A 20,025-nucleotide genomic window follows, 5' to 3' on the forward strand; every position below is an offset into this window, starting at 1 on the left:
CTACCTTCCCCACACCTTAAAATCATCGAACTCTCATCCCCAGCTACTGAAGAAGCAAAATGTGTATATTATGGAGCATGCATGCATAGGTCTTATAAAAGTATGAAATTTCTAAAACATCTTAATAAAATCTTTGTTGCATAATTACAATGTAACATCTGACAGCCACTTCTCATGAGGCTAAAAAACATTTCCTTCATGCACTTTCTCCTCCTTGAACACAACACTTTGCTTGTAATTGCTCAACTACCTTGGAGAGAACTTCAGATCAGCATGGCTGTTAGCTATTTATAAACAACAGTGTGCATGGAACATTTTGCCAATATTTCCCCACACATCCTTTTGGGTTGTTTTTCACACCTACTGGCAAGGGTGTGCAAAAGTCACAGAATCACAGAATTGTAGACTTGGAAGGCACAGGCATCAGCATCACACACACGGGTGACATAATTCCCCCCCCCAAAAAAAAAAATGAGGCACAACTCGGCACCTCTGTATGCTGAAATCATTTGAAAACAAACCTAAACTTGGGAACTTAGGAAGCAATTTCCAAGAGGTCAATCTAGCTGTGTGGGATCTGTTTAGCTGCAAAATCCAAACTGGAGTTTCCCTTGGATTAGAAGCAGTGCTGGCCCATGGTGATCACGTATCAAATTGCTCATTTGGGACCAATTTACATTTACACACGAAAGTAGGGAGGGGAGGAACTGAAGCAGGCAGCATTGTGGGGGTGGCACACAACTAAGCAATCTACTGAAAGTATGTGGGAGTAAGTTTTGCATATCATCTGAGGGGAAGCAACCACTGAAGAAACGCGCAAGTCACACTTCCTGTTACCTCTGCGTCTTTCAAGTTCAAAGCTGCCTCAAAACTTCATAACCTTTTCCTTCCACATTCTGGCACATCAGCAAAAGCACCAAATGCAAAGAGAGAGAGAGAATTTAATAACATCTAGTCTAATTGCCAAGCCAACATCTCTCCTGGCTTGGTCATGTACACAGAATGGAAGATGGCAGAATCTCCAAGGACATGCTCTACAGGGAGCTGGCTTCAAGTACCAGGCCCATTGGCAGACCAACTCTGTATTACAAAGATGTCTGCAAACATGATGTGAAGGTTGGCAACATCAACACTGCCGTGTGGGAATCCCTGGCAGATGAGCGCAGTGCCTGGAGACAGTCAGGTCATGGGGTCAGAGCAGTGGCCAGAGGAGGAATGCAGAGAGAAGAATGGCCATGGTTGACCAGCACAACCGGACACCATCTTCCCCAGCTGCAACAAAACATGTCTCTCCCATACTGGTGTCTACAACAGGTGCTGCAACCTTTCAACAACTTGACTTCATCCCCAAAGGCACTCTCCTCCATTGTCTCCCAAGAAAGACAAATGCAAACCAACAACCAAGTCTAATTATTACCATTATTTTACTTCTGCTCCACAGCTATTGTGCCTTACTTAATTTTATAAGATTAATCAGCGGCAGCCATTTATTAGGTCTTACTCATGGGGATATCAACTAGCTTCTCCTGCTCCAATGAACATTTTATCTGACTCACCACAACATGCGGTAAAACTTCTGACCATCCTTGAACAAACAAAAACAAAATACCCCAGGATCTAGCACTTGCCACAAGGCTAAACCTCATCTGCTTATCGAGGAAGCAGTCTTTTAACTCCTATAAGAATCTTTATAATCTCCAAACAAATCCAGTTGCTAAATAGTGCATCTGCTGAAAACAGAAGCTCTATGTATATCTTACTCATGTGAAGACATAACAAGGGTACAGATTGGAGCAGTCCTATGTTTAAATCACACCTCTGACACCAGGTGGGTTTTTTAAAAAAAATAAAAAAACACCCAACAATCAACCATGTATAGTATGTGGCCTATATAGAGAGCCCAATGTGGTAGCTCCCATTGGCATTCAAAGGCTCTGTGTGACTGTATCACTTGGTTGCAACCATGTAATGCACAGTTGTTAAAGATCTCCTGGCATAAGGGCAGGGCTAAAAGTGCCACCTCATTCTGGGCTGTACTTGATTGTGTCTTGCATGCAAGTAATGTATAGCTGGACTTACATCTTAGAAAACACTTAGAAGAAAAACTATGAGGAAAAAAGGCAATAGAGCACATTCAGAAACATTTTAGCAACACCTAATAATGACAATTAGAACCCCAATGTTCACCAACATAAGAGTCAATTCTTCACTAGAAGTACATATAAAAGCAATCATTTTAAAAATACAGTATGACCCTCTAGGGTATTGGAAGAAGAAATCATCATTAAAAAGGACACTATTATCACCTAATTGAAATGATACATCAGGCTTGCCACAGAACCAGCAACCAACTGGACTTAATGCTTTGCTTGTGCTATAGAAGACCCGGCAAAATAGACATGAAAACTCCATCTGAATGAACAAAATGTTCTTCTTGCCATTTACACTGTGTAACAGTAATCCACCAGGGAATAAAGGTCAAGGCTGCACTTTTGGTCATTACTGAATCATTTGAGATGATCTGTGGTGAGGAAAATCGAAGGCTGCGAGTATGCAGCAAATGGCTTGACCTCAGACCAATTTTAGTCTCCATCTGTCTAACAGACATGAGGATAAAAGCTCTTTATAGGGTGTTCTTAGATTTTTTTTCTTTTCAAAAAAGCATTGCAAGCCAGGATTCAGCCTGATAGAACATTAATAAGGAAACGGGAGCCTTTTGTGCAATTGGAACACACTTCGATTGCTGTTCTTTATTATCTGAAATACTCCCATTTTTCAAAGTCTCTTTTCTTAACTAAAAAAAATAAATGTTGAGACACAATGATTTGGAGCAAAAGATACCAAGTGAGGAGTGTTTCCAGTTGCTGGGTTGGGAGAGGAATAAATAGCCAATTCCTGTATATGCAAGTTCCCACTAAGACTGGCTCTAGAAGGCAAGGGGGAGACTTTAAGGCAAGACAGGAAGCAGTAGCAACCGCCCAGTGCAAAGGGCCTTACTCTCATGCACTGCGCTCACTTGAGCCAAGCCAGTTTGTTTTATAGGTTTCCTATGTTCAGAAGTATCTTCAAGTCAAACAAACGCAGTCAACATGTGCACAGCCAAAGAGTTATAGTCACAGTGAAATGCTGAACATGCTGGTAGTATCTACAGCCCATTTACTTTTCAGGACCTGTAGGCAAAGTTGTTTCGTAGTTAGAAATTAAGTATTCAGACATTTGAACTTGCTAGTTCCCTAAATATCCTGCCATATGCAACCATTACTTAATTCCCCCTCCCTCCAATACACATGCATTATTAGCCTCCTTTAAGGGAAAAAATCCTGCTAAAATATGCTAGTCTCTTATTTTGGCAGTGACAGCAACACATTAAGAGGCAATGTGCCATTTCAAGAAGTTTAAGCCCCCACAGTATATCAATGTCAAACAACAGCATGTCAAACTAAGATTCAATTCAGGTAAGTGCCACTGCCAAATGTTCTTGTTCCCAGACGTGCTTTAAGATTATTTTTATTGCTTAAAATTTAATTTGTTCCAACTCACGTCGCCATGACAACATTGGCTAGCCCTGCAAATCATTTGGGTAATTGGATATCTTATCTCTCTATTGCTCTCAAATCGAATGATTCTGCTAGAATTGTAACAGCCAATCAAGTTTACAGGCCTCCTGAGTAATAGACTTAGAAAAGTAGCCACATTCATCTCCTATTTACAGCCATATTAACCATCACACACACAAAAGCCATAGAAGGTGGCCTTCAACTACATTTCAAGTTATCAGTGCTGTCACCATTAATATTATCATCAACAGAAAGGGGTGGGAAAACTTACTCCAAACAGATTAAACTCAACTGATAAACAGGAATACATATCCATTTCAAATGAGCTTTGATCAGGTGCTGTCTAGATACATTTGCAACAGCAACACATCACTTCAAACTTCCCCAGCCTCCTTACATCCAATGTAATGACTGCATTCACATAACAGTATGGCAAAATAGCATTATCAGCATAGAAATTGAGATCACCACGTTTTGACTAGCATGTGTCTTTGTGTTGTCTGGATAGCATTAATGTGAGTGGATGCCAGACTCAAAAAGGGATACCCATTGTATTACGCTCCTCTTGTCCTTGTTCATTATTCTGATCCAGTTAAAACCAGAGCAATTTGATTCAGTGGATTTAATTTTCCTAACTGGCTTGTGGGTGGTACTGTTAATTGTTCACCTTTTCATTTATTTTCAAGCCATGAGTGTTCTACTCTTTGTGAGGGCTAAATTACACCAGATTAGTTTCCAAAAATAAGTTTCACTTCCATACAGGAAACTATGGGTAAAGTCACATGCCTCTTTTGTCACCTCAACAGGGCAGCTGGGGATCCCCAACATTCATGTGTGTTTTTCTCTCCCTCTATACACATTTCTGAAGTTGTCACATGACTTACACAATACCCGTGCAGTCATATGAAGCAAATCTAAGTTCACTTATCTTCACACATGGTACCCCTTCTCCCAAGTAAGCTTCTAAGTGTAATTTACTATATATTCATGTCTGGTACTGATGTACAATAGTACTATCCCCCCATTTCATTCATTAATATACTGCTTCTCAAATAAGACTGCAAAGCAGTTTACAAAGAAAAACAAAATTAAATACAGCACATAAAAAACAACATCCATAAAGTTGGTTTCCACTCACTCAATACCTACATTAATTCCACATCTATCACTGCCATCAACCTATACCAGCCCCCACAAAACACTCTCAACAGTTACTGATCCCAAGAATTCCCTAGGTACATATACAAAAGACCACAACACAACATTAGCAGCCTGGATGCTTCGAGATTGAAACCAAATTTAATCTGGGACTCCACCAACATCAATGAAAGTCTAACATGGTCACCCATTCACACTGGGGTTAGTGTTGAAGGCAGAGGAACTAAATTCTCACCCTAGTTGTCTAATAACAATTTGCAGCTCCTACAGAGATGTGACAATCCGTCAGCCCCTTTTTAAAGGGTCACATGCTCTTACCCTAGCACAGCATCACACACCCCACACTCTGCCAAAACACAGTAATAAAGGGGATAGGTCCCTTGCCCTCAAGCACCCCAAAACCTTGGCTCAGCAATGTTTGTAACATTTGTTAAAGGCGTTGGTGGGCCATTAAACTGTGCTCTGCCCTTCAGCCTATCCGCTGCGCTACAATATTATATAAAGAATTTAATTGAAGGTTTCATTCCTTTCTGACCCTGTTCACATCCCCCGTCATCTTTGATTCATCTGACGGAAGAGAACTGATGCCCATTAAAACATTATGACATAATGTTAGTCGGGTGGCACAAGAAATAATAGTTTATCGGCTATAGCTCGAAAACACATTCTTCCATTGATAAGATAGTTTGCTTAACATGGTAATCTAAGTGCCAATACCTATATAGTGACTCGGTCAGTTATGACACTCTACTGAATGTGTGAAGTGCTTGCACTTAACAATTCTGTAACTGGGGTAATATAAAGTATTATGAAGGCACTGCCTTATGTCTGATCTGCAAAGATCACTTCTTGTTGAAAGAACAAACAACTATGAAGTTACCCTAAGTCTGCTACCATATGCATATAGCTGCTTGCATGAAAACGGTGCTAAAATCAGTGAGGTTTACTTTTAAGTAAACATGTATTTGACTGGGCTGCAAGTTACAGGTGCATGGTGGCTAAGAGAAGCAATGTCAATACATGGATCACTCTGGGAGCCTATTCACAGAACCACTGTGGGTTATTATTTTCTTTTTTTTAAAAAAAAAGTGTGGAATTTTGCTCTTGTCAATGTGAAACTGAACTTGTCACCACAAACAGATTGGTGACAGTGCTCACTGAAGCTCATTCACACAACCAGCTTATTTCAGGCAATTTCAAAGAAAGCCAAATAAGCTAAAGAAGTCCTTGTAATAGCTGGGAGGGGTATATGTCTTACCCCCACATCTCCTAGGCTTAACTGAATGCCATCTTGACCAGGCAGCAAACAAAGACCCCTTGTGCTTTGCTCTCTTTCTACTAAACTGAAAGCTACCTTTGTGTTTCCACTCACTAATCCATAGAAGCCTTTCACATGGCACAAAACAGAGGTTGCAGCATTTTGTTCCCTAAATCAATTTTCTTCTCAGCCATCCACTAGATGTTCCAGCACAGAGAAAGAACAGTCCTTCCCTTCTAATTCAAAAATCCATACTGCCATTGCCCTTGCAAACTGCTAAACAAGCAGTATTGGCAATTCACTTGTGTTCAGTAATATATTTACTGCAAATCCCAATGGCTTGCCTCCTAATGCAGTTTTCTATTGTGTCTGTTCTTGTCAATACACTGACTGGTCACCTTATTCCATAAGCTGCTTTGACCGACTGTTTACCCAAGATATCAAAAGGCTGGAAACGGAACAAAAAACAATCCAGTGTGGCTTGATTTTCTGTCCAATCATTTTTGAAAGCCTTACGACATAAGAGCTGCCACTTAGCCAGAGGTTTGTGTCACTGCTCCAGAAGCATGGCCCATGGCAGATCAGCCATGTTCTACTTTTCATCATTTCCAATCAGTCTTAATTGTTTAGATTGCCCCAATTAACCACAGTCAGTCTGCAGGTAAGAACTCTTTACACACTACCAGCCAAACCTATTGCTGAGGTTACAAAACTGTCACACATTTCAAGAGGTGGCTGCCCCCAGAGCCAACTCAAACATTTGGAAGGGGAATGCGGTGCTGCCCCCCCCCCGAATTTATGCAGTGGATTGCTTAATAGAAGAGATTCACTTTTCAAGCTCTTCTGGTGTGTGAAAAGTCCTGTTAAGGACTGAGCAGCTGAAGAGTTGTGGCACTGGGAATGTTAGTTTGCAGAGAAATAACAGTTGAGGGGCAAGATTTTAACCCTTGCTCTTTTCTCAATATTCCTCTGCATCACCTTTCCCCACCATTGGAGTTCCCAGATGTGCATTCCCCACCCCGGAAACCTTGGCTCTGTGGCCAAATGCCTGTCTAAATCCCTGAGCCAAACTAGACTGGGATGTGCTCTTCAGCACACCAGTGTTAAAAAAATATGTTCAGCTTAATTCCACAAAGATAGAGAATCAATGCATTCAGCAGAAATTCAGACAACATTTTATGACAGCAATTAAAATGCAGCAGCCAAAGGAAGGAGAAATTATCTTTAAATATGTTCTAATTATAGCCTGAGCCTGGATCCTCATGATTGATCCTCTTCCCTACAGAACAAATTTCCTGCATGTAGAAAACTCGATATATTTACTGATATCTAGTTTACTAGGAAGGTGAGCCTTCCCCCGTTATCTCAGCAAGAACTAGGTGAACACTACTACGCCTCTTAAGAAAGGTGTAGAGAACTAAAGGAAGTCTCTTGAATGAAAGGTAGATCTAGCAAAGTGCAAAAGTTGCAGCCACACTGGGTGCAGATTTTCTGGGGTGCTGCAACTAAGATATCCAATGGAAGGCGAGAAGTGGGGGGCAGATTTTGGCACCGCAGAAAGTGCCACTGAAGTTTGAGAAATCAAGGTCCGCCACTGCTTAAATTGTCACTCTGTTTAACCCACTATTGTCAACATCCACTACTGATGATTTAATGAGCAATCAGGAATAGATTTTTTGCGGGAAGAGTCTTGCATACAGAGAGTTTTATGAGTGCTTCCTTAAACGAAGGAGAAGAATAGTGCTGTTAGCAGTATGCACCGTTTTTGAAGTTGCAATTATTTGGAAGTGAGAAGGCAACAAGCCAGACAGAAAAGGGGGAGAAAACATAGAAGGGCAGAGTGACAAGCTTGCCTGAAGGCAGGTCAGAAAGATCATAGCAATCTACCCAAAGCAGACAAAGGCCCACCTGTCAGTTTTAGGATGGCTGGAACTCAAACACTGTAGTAGTTTATATAGTCTGTCAGTGGGTTCAGCAGTGATCAATCTTTCTTTGGCCGACTGCCACTGAACAAAGGCTAATCTTACACCTAAACAATTTGGGTTTTAACACACGAGAAGGTTTACCTTCTGGTTTACTCTGAAGGCCAACAGACATGATTGGCAAGAATGATACACAGAGAATGCTTCCTGTGTGGCTGATAATATTCAAGAAAACTCTGCAACTTGGCACCAGCTTTACCACAGTAACCACTGCTAACCCTGACTGCTATAATGAGCAACTCTTTTAAAAATGAATTATTGGCATGAAACTCATACATTTTACAGCTTGCTTCCTAGAAGGATCTACATCAGGATTCAATGGAGTACAAGCTTAGTATTTCCAAATGCAAGCTAGGGAAAAACCTAGTTGCTGCATATGAAAAAGTGTGCAGTTAACCGCAAAACACTCAGAGTCAGCCAGGTGGTTAGTCCTAATATCCCACATAGCCAAAACATGCCATCTTCCAAGGAAACACCCTTTTTGCTATCTTTGTACCAGCTAAAGATTCCGATTCATGAAAGAAGAGCTCAGGATCCAAGCCAATGCGGCGGTGGAAGATGTTTCATGGTATTAAGCTGGTTGTATAGGCGCTGCTCTGGTTTGCCAGAAGTGGCTTAGTCATGCTGGCCACATGACCCGGAAGCTGAATGCCACCTCCCTCGGCCAATAAAGCGAGATGAGCGCCGCAACCCCAGAGTCAGCCACGACTGGACCTAATGGTCAGGGGTCCCTTTACCTTTATAGGCTAAAGTGCAGTGTCAGTTTAGCTTTACTCGGCAAAATATGCCTGAATGAAGTATCTTTTTAAGACGTCTTAAAAATAGATTGAGACTGCATTCCTACACACACTCACTGAGAAACAAGTCCCACTGAAATCAAGAGGGGGGGGCATTTCTGAGTAACAGGTAGAGGGTTGACTTCTCTAACCTAGCTAAAGCAGTTTACGACGTTTGTAAGAACAGAAGCTAGCTACATACCATGTGTACAGAGAAATCCCAGCATTGCTCCTTGAAATGGGCAGCATGGAAGGGCCATGAAAGAATCACACAGTGAGTATGTAATAGTGGCTGCCCATATCAGCTCCCCATGACTTCCAAGAGGGGACATGGCAGAAGCTGGGCAACAGGATACAGGCCACTAGCCTCCACACTTTTATTGTCAAGACTGAGTTTATAAAATCCATCAATTATACAGGTGGGATCCTTTCTGCTACTGTCTGCAGCTTCTGGTCCTGCAGAAATCTCTGCTAAAGAGGAGGGGAGAGAATTTACACATATGCCTCCTTCCTGCTGCTGCTCCTCATAAAGTGTGTTCTAGGTGGCTGAGGAACGCTCTGGTACAGCACGGAAGGGGTTTAGGGGGAATCACAGAATATTGCTTCCCCTCTTCTTCCATTTGCAGATGCATACATTGGAACAAAGCTATTCCTCAAGCAGAATGACGACATTGAAATCCATCCTGGGAGAACACTGACAACACTGAAAAGCAACTACAAATGTATGCAATAAATAACTTTTCTCCTTGAATTGACAGTCTGGATAATGGCAGTGTTTTACTATATTCAGGCTTTGTTAACACAGGAAGGCATGGAGGAAAATATATCTGGACCATTTAAAAACACACTAGATGCAGGGCCCATTAACATTAGAGCTTAGTGAAAAACTTTCCCCATCATTGCATTTTTCAGTATATATGTATAAAAAAAGATGTTGACAACTTTTGTGTCCCCTGATGATGCCCTGCTAAGCATTTGGTTATAAGCCATAAAGCAGGAATAATTTCAGCCTGTCAGGAGTCTAGCTAATGCCCAGTTTCCCCCTAGAGAGAATTCCTGTCAAACGTAATGAGAGCTCTGAAGGCCTTGTCTACAACATAATGAGCACTTAGGCCATGCTGGTGATCAGCCAGCAAAAAGCATCAATTTGAGCCTTGCTACACCCCAGGGGCTACACATCACCAGTTTTAATAAGAATTATGATTACTCTCCACCAAATGCCCAAGAACATACTGTCCATGTTTCAAGATCAGGGAGTTTCCTCCCCACTTTTCAAATTTTTAAGATGATGATTTGGACAGACTTGAGAAGTAGAACTACTCATTTTTCAGAAGCGATTGCTTAGCTGGGGCATGGATTGGTTTCAGTCTGTGAAACTGAAACATGGGTTTCTTTATTGGTTTATCTACCACTGTATACAATGTAAAGAGTACGCAAACTTCTACAAAAGGCTTAAAACATTTTCTTGCCAATTTGCAAGCGATTTGTTGGCAATTTATACTGTAGCCTAAAATATAGTCTCTGCCACAGGTAATACCACCCTGCCTATAAGATGCATGCTAAAATAAAAGAAAACAAAGCTATTATAGTAAATACATACATTAAGGTGAAAGCAGAGGCCTCAGCTCCAGGGCTCTTTAATTTAGGGGGTTTAATCTTTAAAAAGTGAAGTCAGTTTTCAATCCATTGCTCCAAATTACACATTTTCTTCTGCTCTACCAGAAGATAATTTAATGTCAGTCACAATGTTAAAGTACTACCAATTAAGCTCACAAAGCCCATGATTTGTAACAAGCTGGCTGCATTTAGACCTCTGTTAAATAAAAGGTGTCAGCAAATAGCAGCTTAGACATTTTTGTTTTTCCAAGAGAAACTTTAGTATCTGTATCAACACAAGACGAGTAGTTTCAAAAGAAATACACGCAACAAAATAAAGAGCGAGAGTCCAGGAAAGGCGTGTTGTTGCTTTTTCCTAAAATTCAGCAATACATCCAAATACTGAAAGCTGCCAGAGTATTTATGTGAATGAATACTTTGAATGCAAACATGTATTACCCAATGCACTTTCTTTAGCTAAAAAGCATCTACCTTTGACACAGTGATAACTTCGCATTACCAAATACGATGTTCTTACATCCAATGGATTTTACAGACAAAAAAAATCAAAGAGTTCAGAGTTACAAAAGCAGAATTCAGCACTGAAACACACTTGCTTAATGGAAGCCTTTGAATATACTGAAGATGTGAAGCCTGAACTAATCAATTTCTTTGCTGTGCCCTAGCCGGTCAGCCATGCTCTTTAATTTAATGAAAACAAGAGTTTTAGATGAAATAGCACATATACATCAAGAAAGAATCGTATTGTTGCACTTTGAAATGTGTCCAACTGTGCAACTTCATCTAATGATAATTTTTTTAAGAGGCCATCGATTTCTAAAAGACTTATTGTACCAGCATCTTGATGAAAAAGTGGATGTCAGCATATCTACAGAATACTTACACCCTGCCATTAATGCTTTCTTTGGCAGACAATAACTACTCAATTGAAGGTCCTTTGGGCTGAGCAATCATTTAGCTTTTCTTCTCTTATGAGGTTCTTAGTGCCTTGTTCCACTTCAATACTCTTTTTATTCACCATTATAGTGGCCATAAGTGTGAATTTTATGGGAACTTGCAAACTCAGTCATAACCAAGAGCTTTCCAAGTCACTAATCTTTTCATGCTTTTAAATTGCTAGGATTTGAGCAACCATCAACATATGCACTTGGACATAAGAGACTGGTTAGGCAGACCCAAGATTATAACGTGGAGTTTTCTCCTAGAAATTGGTTTCCTTGAAAGCACTTAACTTGAAATATTTTTGAAGACTCTTTTAGAACAGAGTAGCAATCATAACTCATTTGTATTTATGCCAACCCTCATATGGCCAACTGGTAGTTTATAGAAAAGCTATACATTATACTTACACCATTCCCCTTCTCCCATCTTTTGAGTTCATCTAAATACACTATGGCTTTTTAAAAACTACAAACATTTTGCACCACAGCACTCTAGCAAGTTTTGCAATTATGTATCATATCAATTTCTTACCTGTTTGTGCATTTCAATATTTAACCCATATGACATTTCATAGTACTATAAAAAAGGGAGGAAAAAAATGTGTTAGAATCATGCGAAAGGCAGCAATGCTCTTACAAAGCTGATGGCACAGGCTTGTTCAATCTACTACTCCAAAAGGCGATAGATAGAATTGTAAGCGAGCAGGCTTGGACTTAACATTAGGAGAAACTTCCAAACAGGAAGAGCTGCTCAATCGTGGGACTGTCTATCTCTGTAGATCATGGGCTCTCCTTGGCTGGGGCTCTTTAAAGAGAGGACACTGCCTGGAATAGTTCCATCCTGCACTGCAGATCCTTCACTGAGCATGGGGCTAGGGCTAGGCTGGGTGACCTCCTAAGGGGTATTCTAATGCTATCATTTCTGTGTTTTATCAAAACAAATAAGGAGACAAGATTGTATTGTATTTACCATCACGTAGTGCCTTTGCATTTCTGTCTTTTCACTTGCCAGCTTCTCACATTCCAACTTAAGGCTAGGAAGAGAATAATATATATTTGAAATAAACCACAACACAGGTATATTTAAGTATGTCAATTCAAGTATTTGCCATTGCTTGCATTCTGAAAAGAAAGTTGTTTGGAGAGCTGTCATAATATATCACAGTGTAAATACAGAGAAACTGTAGCATACTCCTTTAATATGGAAGATCAAGCTCAAATATGCAGAGTACCTAATATCAACTCAGAACAAATTAAACACACATTTACTCAGATGATGTATAGAAGCCATGGTTCCAATAGGGATCTATGATTGGTAGAGGCTGCAGTGAAGTACAATTCCTGATTTCTTGCCAGTGTTAATATTAAGAAAGTTAGTACATCTATCCCAAAGATAAAACACTAGAGTTCAGAATAATTATAGCAGTTTACATCTTTACATGTTCTTTCTAAGCAATCACTTTAAAACAGCAAAAACTACCTGAAATTATATACTATTTATACTATACTACTTCAATATTAGTACATTTCCACCTAGTATTGCACTATAAAGTTACCTGTTTAAAAAATGAAGCAAGAAATGAATCAGTATGAATTTGCATAATCAAATAGCACCTAAATGATAGCTAGGTACCGGCCCTTCTCAAAATTAACTTCAGTTAAAACCCATGCATGGTTTTCTCCTATAAGGTGGACCATAGTGTGATTTAAGTGATGCCATTAAGAGATTATGGCATCACATGTATGCTTAACTACACCAGTAGTTGATGCCTTTCAGCTGAAAGTAAAGCCACAATAGGATTCTGTTCACATTTACTGTGGAGCGGTTGAGCTACCCTGCTGCAATCTTATTTGTAAGCAAGTCCCAGTGAACACCACTGAATTTCCTCTGAAGTAAGCATACACAGGTTCAGGCTACCATGCATAAAACTCTAACATGCAATGAACCCCAAAGGAAATTTACTTCTCCCATGTTTGGGATTACAATGAAAGTGTGTTAATTCAAAATGTAAGTCTATAGGCCATCAAGATAAATCCTTTAGAAACTCAAACTGTTTTGCTGCTTCTCTCTCTCTCTCTCTCAAAGGGTAATTGCAGTGGTGTGCTAGAATACCTGATCAGCTCATACTATCTTAAAACTTTGCTGTCTCAGAATACTACTTATCTGAATTGGCTTGATCTTTTGAGTTAGAAGAGTTAAAACTGTGTACACCTCAAGCTAAATAACATGATCTCAGTATGTGTGTGTTTGTTTTGTTACAAACTAAGATAGTACGCTAACAAACCAAGTCTAGGAGATGTTTGCTTGGAAAAGCCCTACTGATTTCATTAGGACTTGCATACAGTAGACTTACCTCACTTTTATACCATATCACTTTCAATACCATATCTGCTGTTTTGGCTTTGCGTATTTACTAAGAAGTGAGTCTCACTGCACTTAGTGGGAGTTACTTCTAAGTGAACTTGCACATGATGAAATTATTAGCGGCCTGGGTAAGTGTTCAAACACCATTTTCTCAAGGCAGGAAAAACTGAACCCTTTACTAGCAGTGGTGACAAGTTCCTAGTATCCAAATGCCTCTGTTTCCCAAACAACAGAAGTTTAAATCGATGTTTCAACCATTTAGTAGTGGAATGCAGGAATATGACGACAAGAATACACTGGCTGACCAAATGTCAACTCAGTCTCTTTCAAAACTTTCCAGAGCAAATATTGACAGTTCCTGTGTAGTTCTGTGTAGTTCTGAAAGCACATTCTGGGGGAGGGTGGGTTACGTTCATCTGAACTGAAGAGCCTATGCAAAAAAAAAAAAAAATGGGGGGGGGGGTTTCTGACCATTGTTTTTAAGTGAGTGACAGCCTTAAACTGACTCCACACGCCACCACCTGGGCACAACTACAAAGTACATTTTGAACAAGCAAAACACACCCCACTGAACAAGCATGCTGTGGAGCAGCTTGAAATCCCCCAAACAGACGTGGCCTACAGGGCACAGGAAGGCAGGAGTGAAGGGACCAGGCCGCACCCACCTGTGATACTGAGCTTGAAGGAACTGGAACTCCTCCTTGATTCGGTCTAGAGATTCTGGGATGGTGAACTTAAAAGGCTGTCCTGCAGCCTGGTGTGGCGTCTGGAGGAAAAGCAAGAAAACAAAGAGTTAGGAGGAATCTGTGTAGATAAGAGGCAAAGTCATCTCTACAGCTAAAGTCCAACTACAGAGCACAACCCAAGGAGACAGTGGCCAGGGGCACATGACACTTAAAAATTGGGGGGGGGGGCTTCAAGCAGCACTGGGGAAACTGGGCCTTGCAGATGTTGTTGGACTCCATCAGCCCAGGGATGAGGCAAGCAGGCATCCAGCAACATCTGGAGGGTCACAGGTTAGTTACCTGGCACAGAACCGTCCTCCTGGAGATTCACAAGTATTTCTCCATGGTCACCTGCCTGGTGCTTCTTCCCTAGCTTTTAAAAACCTGCTGGTCAAGGGCAGTGGCGTAGCGTGGGTTGTCAGCACCCGGGGCAAGGCAAGTAATTTGCACCCCCTAACCCGTGGATTTGCGCCTCCTAACCCTAACCCCCAGATGTTGTGCCCGGTGCGGCCGCCCCCCCTGCACCCCCCACGCTACGCCACTGGTCAAGGGTGCTAACTTGAATAATATATTGGGGGTCCAGGTAAGGCCCTCCCCAATCGATTACATGACACACCATTTGAATGGCAACGTCCAACAACTTGGGGGCTCAAATGTTTTACTGGGGGACAGAAGACCCATCTGCTCCTTCTTTTCAAAACAGTTTTGCAAAATGCTCTGGGAGCTCCTCAGAGGCAGGATGCTGTCTCCGGGAGCCATCATCTCAGGAGACACTTGGGGGGGGGGCGTCTAGGTTTCACCGGCAAGGCTTTTCTTTGGAGTGGGGGGGGGGCGGGGAGAGAGAGAAGCGCCGGCTGCCCGTCTCTCTTATCTAGCCCCGCAGTTGGGCTGGAAAGCGGAGATCGACCAGAGCAGCAGCAGCAGCAGCACCCCCCCCCCGTCCCACTCCCCGCCATTGTCGGCTGGTAGACAAACAAGTCCCAGAATAAACAAAGGAGTCGGCGCTGCTCGGCGAGGCGCGGGACCGCCAAGTTCCTCCGGCGGGACGGGCAGAGTTCGCAGGCGGCCGAGAGGGGCCCGTCCCTGGGAAGCGACCTTGCACGCACTTTGCCCGGACGGGGGGGGGGGGGGAGACAGGCAATCGGGGAGAGGGGGGGGGGCCACTTACGGGATGCCGGCTCTGCGGAAACATGACTCGGGCTGCTGCTGCTTTGCTCCTTGGCAGCTGAATGGCCGAAGTTTAAATCCCGAGGGGAAAAGCGCACCGAAAGCAGCCGGACCGGGAGCCCCTACTCGGCCTCGCGGCTCAACTGCACCATCCTCCAGCCGCCGCCTCGCTCCAGCCGCTTCCTTTGTTGTGAGCTTTGTTTTTTTTTGGGGGGGGGGGATGTCACCGGGGAAGGGGAGCCCTGGCCGGGCAAGGGGGTCGCTTCTCGTCGCGGTCGCCCGTGCTCCTCCTCCGACGGGGCGCCTTCCTCGCCCGCCCGCCCGCCCCCCAGCCAAGAAATCTCTCCTCTTTCCCTCCTCTCGCCCGGCTTCCAACTTGCGCGGTGCACTTGTCAAAAAAGACCCCAAACTCCCCGGCGGCAGCTGCTGCTCCGATCTCTTCGCAACTCGAAAATCCAAGGGAGTCAAGTCCGACGGGAGGGAGGGCTGGCTCGCCCCAGCCGAGCAGTCCGGCTACAAAAGGCCACGCGGCTGCCGGGAGGGAGGGAGGGAGACTCGACGGAAAGGGGGTTGCGGTGCTGGATGGGGCGCGCCAAGCCAAGCGGCTGCAGGAAGCGGGGGATCCAGCCGCGCCCCCCGCCCGCCCGCCCGCCCCCACCAGCCCCGCTTCAGCCTCGCTTCCTCTCCCCGCAGCCAGGCGCCGCGAACGGGACGAAAAGGAAGGGACGGGCTGCCTCCGTAGGCCCGCCGCGCATCGGACGGCGCCGAGCGGCCTCCGCGCTAGTGCCCCGCCAGGAAAGGACGGGGCGGCGGCGGCAGCATCGGCAGCATCCCCGCTCGGCCTCTCCTTCTCTCCCGTCGGCCGCCCGCCTCGCTCAATCCCGGGCCAAAGTTCTCCGCAGGATCCCTCGAAGAAGAAACATCCAGGCGGAGCAGGCGATCGCCCTCCTCGTCGTCGTCGTCCCGCCGCAAATAATCACAAAGGCTTTCTCCTCTTCCGTGGAGACCAGATCGGCGCGCAAGAAGGAAACTCCGCGGGACGCGCAGCCCAGCTCGGCGGCGGGATCGCAATAGACGGGACGCCAAGTATCCGCCCGCGCTGGTTACATTAACACGCGGTTTCACACTCCTCGAGCTAACCAGCCCCTCGGCCCCGCCCCGGGAGAGGGGGAGGAGGGGCGCGTGCCCAATCGCCTGCTCGGGAACCAACGTGGGGCCGTGACATCAGGCCAATGGGAAGCCGGCGCTGCCAGGCCTCGCCTCCCCCCTGCTCACTCTCCTCCCCCCCCCCGCCGCCTTTGCTAGGAAGGCTTCCTCGCCGAGCTGCAGGCCCCCTCCGAGCGAGCCAATGGGAGGCGGCGGAGCAGGCAGACAGGCAGGGAAAATGGGAAGGTCGGGGAGAAGGAGAGTGGAGAGGCTGAGCTGTCAATCAAAGTAACGTGGGCTTTTGAGAGAGACGGGGGGGGGGAGGATAGGATAGGCTAGGCTCTCTCTCTCTCTCTCTCTTTTATTATTATTATTCCTTTACCTTGCCCCGCTCTCTCCAGAAATCTGTGAAAATAACACAGAGAGATAAATAATGCATCCCTGCTACAGGACAGTCAGATAGGAGCTGGAGCTGGAGTCAGATAGATGCTGCCCTGTTTAAGCTAATGGAGGAAGGAGGACCATGATGTTGCCTTGGAGGGCGGCGTGTTCATAGCGATCTGTATCAAAGTTTCCTCCGAACAACTCCTCTCCAGGGCTTCAGAAAAATGTAGCCTCCTCTCACAACGCGGTTTTATCTTTAATTTGTCAGAAGGCTCTCCGCGTGTGTTTACTGAAGTACCTACGTAGCCAGAAAGAGTAACGAGTCCCTTTTGGAGATCTTAAGTGTATTTAGCCAATATCAAGACTTAACAGTTGGTCAAACATTTATTTTATTTTATTTCTTTAACCCCATCAACGGCCTTTGAATTTAGGCCTATCTGTTTAGGTGATAATAAAAAAATAAAAGCACTCAACACAAGGCCACACCATTCTTTGTCAGCTCCCTATAGAGCCCAGCGTTGCCCTACTTTTGAGAACACCAAAGGCATGTTTGACCTCTGATGTCCCCGCTATCTCTGCAGGCATATTGGAAGTTTTGTTCGTGGGATAAAGAGGAATTTAGGCAGCGGCTAACCCACCAGTAATGAGTTTAAAGAGACTGTTGTTGATAGGATAGGATTGAAATCCCTGTTTGGGTTTAAAAAACCCGCAGTGTAAGCAAAAGAGCTGTGGATTTAAGTTACTAAATGCAATGTAGTGGCATTCTGTCCACAGTGTTGCATAGAATGAAGGCGTAAGAGCCTAGGTACCCCCTCTTTTCCCCTTTCCCAGCTTTTTTTTAAAAGCCCAATCACTTTCAGCAAAACAGTTCCGTGTGTACATTTAAAAATACAGCCCGAGAGTCCAGTCCTACCACTGTTAATTTGGCCACAGTAACAACTCCTTTCTTATGACTAAACCTAGCAATATATTACACTCAACTTCAGATAGACATATAAGGTGCCCTTTGTGGAAGGAGAATGCTATGCCCGGGCTTATTTATATACCGCTTTTGGGGCAAAAGGCACCCAAAGCAATGAAAAACACATTAATATAAAAGAAATCTACAATAAATCAATCAAAACCATACAAAATACCCATAAATCACACTGGATATGTGTTAGGAACTCCAGCAAACCCTGCAGCAAGGAACAGAAAAAGCATCAATTAAGGCAAACCTATCTCTCTTTCTCTCTCTCTCTCTCTCTCTCTCTCACACACACACACACACAAACAAACACACAAACACCCCTAGGGTGCACACACTCCTTCTCCCTCTCTCACACAGAGAGCAGGTTACACTAACATGTTCTCGCCCTAAAGCAGAAACCACTTCTCTGTCGCACTGCAGCCAGCCAGCTAGCCAACAAAACACTCATTAACTCCACATTACAAAAACCAGAGCCTACGGGGGGGGGGGGGATAAACACAGATCTACAAGCCTAGCATGCAACACCCAGCCCTCTCCTTTCTCCCATGAGGGTGCAGGGGACAGGATTCACAAGAACAAGCTCACATACTTGCTCACAACGGTTCTTAGCATCTCCACCAACAAAAAAATAACTTTTCATACAACTTCACACTTTTACATATTGGCCTATTTTTAAAAAAAAAACAACAACAACAACAAAACTAAACTAAACTAAAAAAGGGCACAACACCCTTTGAAGGTTGCAATGTCCAGTCCTGAAAAGAGTCACAGCAACCCCCAAGGAGCTTGCCAAGGAGCTGCTCTTTGCTGCAGGTGTTTCTCAGCTAAGCAAGAAAGGTTACGGGGCGGTGGAGTGTTCTCAGTAACAAATCTCTTCACCATACAGCCAGCAAGTGTCAGCTTCCTAGCCTGAGAGGCACCATGTCAGCTGGGTGTTTTATAGCTCAATAGGCCCAGTCCCAAAAAGTCTCAAAGACCAGAAGTCACAGGTGATAGGTTGCCACAAATGCCTAATAATAAAAATATCAGTTTGTAGATCAAATTCTTCATAAGCGTAAGTGGCTCAATTCACAGTGTGCTCCTGGGTCAAGATTTCTTCATATACCAATTTTGCAAGGCAATGCTATGCATGTTTACTCAGGAGTAAAATACATGGCATTCCGCGTAATTGTGCACTGAACTGCAGTCTCGGAAGTTGATGAGAGTGCCTCACTCTTCATACTTAGCAAAAATGACACCGTTTCTGATCTGGAGGCTTATAATCTAATTATGCCCACTTGCTGATTTTTGTGTCTGCTGCAGTGTCCAACACTTATGTTTCTAAGCCTCTGCTAAAGCAGTATTTGCTCTTGCATTCAGCTCACTTCCACAATTAATAATTCTGAGATCTTATCTAAACAGGAAAAATGTGGGTATGATTAAAGTCTACACTGACTTAATGATGCCCATGTTATATTGGGCACTGCGGAGCGGATCCTTTCAGGCACTGCAATGCAAGAGCAGTCTTTCTTATTATTTTTAACTAGCTAAGTTCTCAACAGAGGTTATGAAAACAAAACAAAACGAAATGTGGAGAGAATCTTTCCGTGTGCAGCATCGTTGCCAGTGAAGACCCACCCACCTGTAGGCTAGATCCTGCAAATAACTGAACACTTGAAGACCAACTTCAAAGTTCCTAACCAGGCTGTTAGCATGAACATGTTTTTGAGTCATATAAAAGGTTATCATGACTGTCAGTACAGTACATGGGCTGAAGTTCATAGCAGTATGAATTCTGGATTGTCCATGCAGCCAGCCCTATGGCAGAGTGAGGCAGCTGCTTCAGGTGCCAAATGCTGGGGTGGTGCATTGATGCCACTGTCCCGAACACATTTCTTATGAGCCGCCTCTGGCCTTCCCTTCTGCTAAAGGACAAAGCTGTGTGCCCTGCAGCTTGCCCTGTGTCCACTAAGCTAGCCTGCTGGTCTTATGGTGGAGGG

At 43.8% G+C, this 20,025-nt stretch overlaps 1 protein-coding gene and 1 long non-coding RNA gene across 3 annotated transcripts in view; one reads left to right on the top strand and one right to left on the bottom strand.

Moving 5' to 3' along the window:
- LOC307227004 (transducin-like enhancer protein 1) overlaps positions 1 to 15,879 on the bottom strand; it is a 74,965-nt gene extending 59,086 nt beyond the window's left edge. For both annotated transcript variants that reach the window (XM_079996073.1, XM_079996072.1), the window contains exons 1-4: positions 15,548 to 15,879; positions 14,320 to 14,420; positions 12,260 to 12,323; positions 11,822 to 11,866 (exon numbers count right to left, since the gene is read on the bottom strand). In XM_079996073.1, the coding sequence (XP_079852199.1) occupies positions 11,822 to 11,866; positions 12,260 to 12,323; positions 14,320 to 14,420; positions 15,548 to 15,571 (234 nt within the window). In that variant the 5' untranslated portion in view covers positions 15,572 to 15,879. The remainder of the gene's footprint in view (positions 1 to 11,821; positions 11,867 to 12,259; positions 12,324 to 14,319; positions 14,421 to 15,547) is intronic.
- LOC307227095 overlaps positions 1 to 20,025 on the top strand; it is a 684,774-nt gene that overhangs the window by 435,404 nt on the left and 229,345 nt on the right. The gene's annotated exons all lie outside the window — the stretch shown is intronic.

The sequence above is a fragment of the Podarcis cretensis genome (assembly GCF_951804945.1).
Source record: "Podarcis cretensis genome assembly, chromosome: 11".
Classification (NCBI taxonomy): Eukaryota; Metazoa; Chordata; class Lepidosauria; order Squamata; family Lacertidae; genus Podarcis; species Podarcis cretensis.